Source organism: Solanum verrucosum, unplaced genomic scaffold, assembly GCF_900185275.1.
Source record: "Solanum verrucosum unplaced genomic scaffold, falcon-dt-bn FXZP01000051.1, whole genome shotgun sequence".
Classification (NCBI taxonomy): Eukaryota; Viridiplantae; Streptophyta; class Magnoliopsida; order Solanales; family Solanaceae; genus Solanum; species Solanum verrucosum.
In genome coordinates this window covers 3,466,418-3,474,289 of record NW_026020110.1, presented here as the reverse complement: position 1 = coordinate 3,474,289, position 7,872 = coordinate 3,466,418, and the positions used below count along the sequence as shown (strand labels likewise).

Below are 7,872 nucleotides of genomic sequence, written 5' to 3'. Positions count from 1 at the left end.
CATAGATCATATTCTTAATAGTTTGGGAGTATTCTGAAACTGTTTGAAAAGAAATATGTATTTATGATAAAATGTGGTGCATTTTCTCGGTATTAGAGGTAGTCAAGGATTAATTTTCTCAAACTTAGCTTTGATGATATCTTATTGTATAAAGCATGTTGTGGATTGGATGAAATTATGAATTAAGAAGTATTGATTAAATTAAATTAATGTTGTGAAGACTCAATGGGGCATTAACTTGGTAAATCACTTATGACTTGTAATTTCATATCGTATTGTGGAAGTCGAGATTGGACTTTAGTTGATAAATGACTTATGATTTGAAATTCATATTGCATTAGGTAAAATAAAGATTTGGTTTTAGCTTATAGATGCTTATGATCTGAAATTTATATTACAATTGAGATTTATTTTTATTTTTGGTATTTTTCGCATGTGGAAGGTTATTTTGTCATGATGGGCATTGTATTGAAAAAAAAACATGCTTAAAGTGATGAAATTATGGCCTAAGGTGATAACACTCAAAACTACTCTGAAAAATAAATTCGAAGAGTAAGTGGTTGTTGTCAACAAAAATACTCAACTAAGAGTCAGGATCAAATCCCACAAGGAATGGTATATTGATGAATTCAGCTAAGAAATTAAGAATGTGGACTTGGTCATTGTAGTAGGTTAAGTAAAATGGGTGGAAGATTCCATCAAATTTACTAAAAGAGTTTACAGTATCAAATGCCACAATTAAACTAAACTTCAGAAATTTATGTAATTAACAAGTGATCTAGGAGTGCGGAGATTGGAATCAATGTCACATAGGAGTAATTGTATTGCTCAATAGTGCTAAACAATCATAGATAGGTTGGGTCATCTTCAATGACACTATTGCTAAACAATCATAGATAGGTTGGGTCATCTTCAATGACACTAGTCTTCTTTTGATCTTATAATATCAGTTCATAGAATCTCCTTTTGGTCTCATCTATGTGAAGAAAAAAACAACTCACTACCTTGCAATATCTCTCTTTCGAGTAGATTTGAGGCAAATAGATCTGAACCATAATCCCTCTTTCAAGCAAACAATAGAGATCAGACCTAAATTGCATGCATCAAACTAATTACCCACTCCAATTGATCTTTTTTTAGCATCAATCGGAGATCGAAAATAGGATTAAATTTGCAACCTTAATCGATAATTTAACCTCATGTTAATTAGCCTAAATTCATGAATAAAACAGAGCAAAACATAATACCCACTACAGTAAATCAACACTCAATCTCATAAGTGCACCACTGAACTTGGAGTTTTAGCCATCCATAACAAAAAGTAAAGAATTTACATCTATCATGATAGAAGCCATGGATGTGATAAAATTAAGCAATTGTAATCAACATCCACTTTGATTTCAACTTTCAATTGTCAATTGCAATAGTGAAACTGAAAATCTCAAACTATAGATGTTCTTCACAAGGTGAAATATCTCATACAAAAAACTCTCAAAAAGTACTATATTCCAACCCTGTCTAACAAAACTCTCTTAAAGCTCTTTTCTTTGGGATATTTATAGTTTTTCAAAATTTGGCCCAAAATCCACTACATGACCAACTCGGCGACATTAGTCGAACTCGCCGAGCTTGATTGGTGAATCATCGTCTGTTCCTCAGCTCGCCTTTCATTTACTTCAAGCTTCAGGTGTTTGAACCTCAGTTGGCAAACTTGTTCGAGTCTACCTTTCACATTTGGCGGATCACTGATTACCATCTTTGTTTGACTTTTATGACTTAATTTTTCATCCAAGTTATCGCATTCGCCTTTCATATTTGGTGAATTGTTGATTCACTTTTGGTTCGCTGACCTGCCTTGATTATTTTTCAATTATGAACACTATCACTTTGGGCGAGATCATGTTATTTGAGCAATCCACCCTTTTGATTAGGCGACTCCCTGTGTGGAGTTTACACTTCTTTCAATATTTTTGGCCTCTCTTTAAACCATTCATCCGCACCTTTAATCCATACATAGTGATAAAAAATTATTATATATATATTTGTTATTTCATTTTAATCCATACATAGTAATAAAAAAAAAATTCCCTCCAAACATTCATTCTCTATCTATCAATATCAATATTATCACATATTATGACGTCTTCGATCCAAAAGCAACATTAATGCTACTATCCCTAACAATTCTAAAATAACCAATGGTATTTTTTCTTCTGTACCTACAAGATCCACTTAAAAGGGAACCAAAAAAGAAAAAAGTAAAGAAAGAGATGATAAAATGGTTCTTAATCAGAGAGAAATTAGCATATTTGAGCAAATGTTCAAATGAGATTTTTAAATTTAGTGCTCTTCGATGTGACTTTAAATAAGGGGCCTTAGGAAAGGAAAGTTGAAGAGAATCAAATTATTAAAGCTAAGAAGTTGAAGAGAATCAAATTATTAAAGCTAAGAAGTTGAAGAGAATCAAATTATGTAAGATATTTTAGTCAAAGATAAAAAGAGACTCATCAAATCATACTTATTATTATTATTGTTGTTGTTGTTGTTGTTGTTGTTGTTGTTGTTGTTTTAAATAAAGTGTAAAGTATTTTTTAAAAAAGGGTCAAATGGTAATCCAACTTTTGGCTTGAGTGACGAGAGCGAGTTGCTCGAATGGTAAGCACCCTCACTTCCAACCGAAGGTTGCAAGTTCGACTCACCAAGGGAGCAAAAGGGGTGGGAGCTCCTAGGGAGGGTAAAAACAAACTTTTGGCTCGAGTTGTTTCCACATTTAGTAATATATATATATATTTTAATCCACACATAGTGATAAAAATTTATTTCATTCCAAACATTCATTCTTTATTTATCAATAGCAATATTACCACATATTATGACGTCTTCGATCCAAATGCAACACTAATGCTACTATCCCTAACAATTCTAAAAAAACCAATGATATTTTTTTTCTGTACCTACAAGATCTACTGAAAAGGGAACCAAAAAAGCAAAAATAAAGAAAGAGAAATGATAAAATGGTTCTTAATCAGAGAGAAATTGGCATATTGGAGCAAAATGTTAAAATGAGATTTGTAAATTCAGTGCTCTTCGATGTGACTTTAAATAAGGGGCCTAAGGAAGGAAAGTTGAAGAGAATCAAATTATTAAAGCTAAGAAGTTGAAGAGAATCAAATCATGTAAGATATTTTAGTCAAAAATAAAAAAGACTCATCAAATCCGTACTTAATTGTTGGGAGTATCCTTGGTCTTCATCAGTTATAATTGAAGGCTTGAAGCAGCAATGTGCCAGCAAAGAAAAGTCTATAGGTTTAATAATAATTGTGAGCATTAATGTAGTATATATAGTTGATTTATTAGTATTATTTTAAATAAAGCGTAAAGTATTTTTATAAAAGGGTAAAATGGTAAATCCAACTTTTGGCTTGAGGTGTATGTATATATATATATAATTGTCTTGTTTCCATACAATGTAAGATATATTGCTATGTTATAAAGGAAATATATCATTTCAGTTGTAATCATTGATTAAATTTGAGCTGCACCTAGAGTTAGCTATGCCGTGTTCTTGAAGTCTACATTAACTGGGTGTGTTGGTCTAGTAGGCAATAAAGGTATTGCTTTGTTTGTGGGTACCAGTGTTGTTACGAAAGGGGAAGGGATTAAGAGTTTAATTCCTAGGTTACAAGACTTTGTAATCTGAACATTGGCTCTTTGAAGTAATGGAGTTGTTATTGAAATCTTGTGAAACAGGTCGTGGTTTTCTCCTCCTTTGAGCAAGGAAATTTCCACGTATTATTTTAAGCTTTAATTTTCGCACTGTTCGTTCTCTTTCAAGGGACCTGATTTATTGAATTGTTGTGGACGCATATAAGTCATCAGAGAGGTTTTGGAAACTGCATAGATTGTGGGGTTATTGACGGACACAAAATGTGATTTTAACCTGTGAATGTCGTCTGCAGATTCTGAGAGCTATACTGCAAAAACTGATAGTTTCAAGTTCAACCCAACATGCCCATTTGACACCTCTATCCATAACCATCAAGTCCAAGAGCTAGCACTTGAAAAAGAAGTACTTGGACCTAACTTTTCGTCTACTCTTTTCATTAACATGACAAGAACTTGTAAGAACCTCTCGTGCATTCAAAAAGGACAGTCCGGTGCACAAAGCATCTCATGTTAGCAAGGTCCAGGGAAGGACCGCACCCTAAGGATAGTGATGTAAACATCCTACCCTAATGAAAGCATTATATGAATGTATTCATTATATGGAAGCATAAGACAGAAGCTGTAGATAGAGATCGAGTATCTGCATTGGTTATCTGAAAACAATGAACTATAGAGAGAAAAAATTGAAAATGCATAATGTTAATGTATCCAATATACAAGTTTGTGTAATTCTTCATATGGGTACTTTAAGTTTCCTACTAACATTAAGTGCATGTTGAAGAATCCTCACAAAGTATCCACGCCCATGTCACACCAGTTCGATACAGGCAAGTCAAATCAAATGAAAACAGCATTCATCTCAGGGAACGTAAAATGCCCACATTCTACTGGGAAGAGCTCGTGCGTGGATCATTAGTTGGAGAACTCAAACAGGTTTATGTACCTTTTTTCCCTCCTCCCTAAAATAAATTGAAACCTCCTGATCATCTAACCAATTACTACATTAAATTTGTTATCTCTTCTATCCTCCTTATGGCTTCCTTCATGTCGATTCTATTATCATGATCACTCTCAGTGCATGCAGCTCCTATATGAAGGAACTTCTCCATCATTTCAAGGGAATCCTTTTCTGTTTCTATCTCTGGAGCAATCAATTCTGATACTCTATTCTCTTCAATTGCTGACCGCGCCCATTGTGCAACGTCAGTTCCACACTTTTGGTTGCTGAGATATTGTGATGGGAATTTCCCAGTTAGGATTTCAAGAATTATGATTCCAAGACAATATACATCACTTTTTGGAGTGACTTGTTGGTTTAGTATGGCTTCTGGGGATTTATAAGCAAAAAGAGATTGGACAGCTTGTGAATCATTGAGTAGTGGATAAAACGCATAATCTGTGAGAAGTGGTTCATTATTTGCAGAAAGAAGAATGTTGCTAGACTTAAGGTTCCCATGAGGTACATCATATGATGCAAACTCTGAATGAAGAAATTTCATTCCACTGGCAACTCCCAGGATGATTTTAACGCGAATAGTCCAATTTAGCTGAGCATGTGCTATCCCCCGATCACCTGAAAATTTTGGATAAAAAGAGTTTATAATATTGATAGAAGCAGATCCCAAATTGGCATGCTAAATACATAATGTGAATATTACCTCAATTACAAGAATGGAAATGTTTCGGGCTATCTAAGATCATTTTTATGAATTATGTAATCCCAAAACTTTAAAAAGAATCATTTCAAGGGAACGATTAACAGATCATTTGATAAACGTAAATGATATCCCATAATGAGATAGTCTCTACTTATGCACTTGAAATAGAAGCTAGCATTAAGTTGTACACAATAATATATAGGCTGTTTTCATGGACTCTTTTACCATTGAAGATGAGACATGAGAGGCAAAGAAGAAATATCGATACCATGTAATAGGTATAACAGGCTGCCTTTGGGAATGTATTCAGACACCACCAACTTCTCCTCTTTCCTGTAATGGTATGCTAATGGTTGCAATATGTTCCTGTGCCTTATCCTAGTGAGTCGTCTGATCTCTGCATCAAAACTTTCCTTGTTAAATTTATTGGTTTCCCTCAACCTCTTCACCACGACGGACACTCCATTCCCCATTACCGCCTTGTAAGCTGACCCCAATCCTCCATTACCAAGGACTTCAGCTGCTGCCTTCATCAAATCAGGCATCCCAAATATACCCTTTTCATCATTTACCACAACTAGATCACCCATATCGCTGCCACTTCTTGAGCGTCCTTTCCTTGATGAACGCATAGAGGTGCGCGTGCTCATGCTTCTCTTGTTAAGGTGCACCTTCACAGCCTCATCAAGGCTCTCTTTTTCAAGCTTTTCAAATTGATCATCCTTACGCTTTGACTTAAATAATATAGCCACCAATAACAAAACAACCACTAAGCCTATAATTATCCATTTTGTACTTCCAGAACCTTCAGACTTTTCACCAGAGGCTACAGTCTTACACTCCCTCCCTATTTGATTTCCACACAAATCAGGATTTCCTTGAAAGGGGTTCGAACCAAACTTAGACAAACTTTGTGGAATTAAACCTTGTAATTTATTGTTTGAGAAGTTTATAGTTGCTAGATTAGCCTGTGACAAAGATGGAATAGGTCCTGTGAATTCATTATTCTCCAAATGGAGTTCTAAAAGATATTTTAAACCTGCTAAAGAATCAGGTATTTTCCCTGAAAACTTGTTTCGCGAAAACCATATTTTCCTGAGAGATCCCATTTTGGAGAAGAAATCTCCAGGGATGTCTCCGGAAAACTGGTTTCCATCAATGAATAAAGACTTGAGAGCACCAAGCCTAAAAAAATCAGGAATTGTTCCTGAGAAAGAGTTGTTTGCTAGATTAACAACTCTAAGGCCTTGAAGGCTAATTAGTACATCAACATCAAGATTCCCTGAAAGGCCAACCCCACCAAGAAGTAGGGCTTGAATAACATTTTTATTATCACATTGTACACCAAACCATTTGTTATTATTATCACAAGGATTTGTTCCTTTTTTCCAAGAAGAATCAAGAAGTGAGGTATTTAATAACAATTCTTTAAATTCAAGAAGGACTTGATCATCTCCAATGGAAACACAAGGAGTTGGATGAGATAGGAAAAAAACAAATAAGAAAATAAGGTGGTGGAGCTGGAAGAGGACAGCGGCCATTTTTTGTGGAGAAACAATGAGCCGCTCTCCAGAGAGAGACAGAATTTCCCTGATATTTTTCTTGGAAGGTGTGTCATGTTCATGTGTTTTTTGTTAGGATTAAGGTAGATGGTGTAATTTGACAAACATTTGTGCCAGACACAATGTTGTCTGAAAACAGATTTAGAAAGAGAAGTTGACCTTGTCAATGATCAAGAGCCATTCTCGCTAAATAGACAAAAAAAAACTCACAATATTATTAGTCAATTCTTTATATCTAATCTTTTTAAGGCATTCTAAATAGGTAGAATAACTCAAAACTAAGAAAAGTGTTTCTATTGCTACTACTCCTAGCATAACTAGTTCCTAATCTATCTGCATCCACTTCTTGTTGGGCAAATATCGGAATAACTGTCAAAATGGTGGGCATGCCAAAAACTTGTTCCTTCGCGCCTTGTTTGGATAGTATATATATCTGTCACCCTATTCTGCTCTCGGAATATGTGCGTCAGCTTTGTTGCTCCCAGCTTCCTCATCAAGTACCTGCACTTAGCAATTATATCATCATAGAGCAGATTGTTATTATTAATCATGTTAATAGCCTCGTTAGAGTCAGAGCTAATCTCAAGTGGTTTAAGATTCTTCTCTACGGCCAGTGGTAGACCTCTCTGCATTGCTTGTAATTCAGCTATAATAGGGGTTGTTTGGGAGTATGTTCCATAAAACTAGTGGTGGCAAATGGGCAGGTGGGTCAAATTTGGGCGGATTGAAAATAGATCAACATAAAATGATAATATTTAAACCCGTTCATATTTGATACAAGTAAAAATGGATTCGATAAAATACAAGTTTACTCATATTTATTCATATTTTCATGAGTAAATAGTACTCTTCTTAAGAATTCAACATTAAGAAAATGTTGAAAATATTTGCATTTTAGGAGAAAAACATGCTTAAAGCACTTTAAGCAATGCCAATGCTAATGCAGGATTTGGTTATTTTACGCAACTATTTGTTATCCGATATAA

The 7,872-nt window shown here is 34.6% G+C and overlaps 1 protein-coding gene across 1 annotated transcript; it reads right to left on the bottom strand.

The window, feature by feature from the left end:
* Positions 1–4,593: 4,593 nt before the first annotated feature.
* LOC125825307 (pollen receptor-like kinase 3) lies at positions 4,594–6,906 on the bottom strand. The gene is made up of 2 exons (XM_049504649.1): positions 5,593–6,906; positions 4,594–5,239 (listed from the first exon to the last, which is right to left on the bottom strand). Exons 1-2 carry the CDS (start codon positions 6,863–6,865, stop codon positions 4,665–4,667), a joined length of 1,848 nt encoding a protein of 615 aa, XP_049360606.1. The 5' UTR covers positions 6,866–6,906; the 3' UTR covers positions 4,594–4,664.
* Between the last annotated feature and the right edge of the window lie 966 nt (positions 6,907–7,872).

Bases quoted from the DNA above. Each gene is read 5' to 3' on its own strand.
- LOC125825307 (XM_049504649.1), bottom strand. From the start codon at position 6,865: ATGGCCGCTGTCCTCTTCCAGCTCCACCACCTTATTTTCTTATTTGTT. The intron at 5,240-5,592 runs GTATCGATATTT...CAAAATTTTCAG, and splicing joins CCTGTTATACCTATTACATG to GTGATCGGGGGATAGCACAT.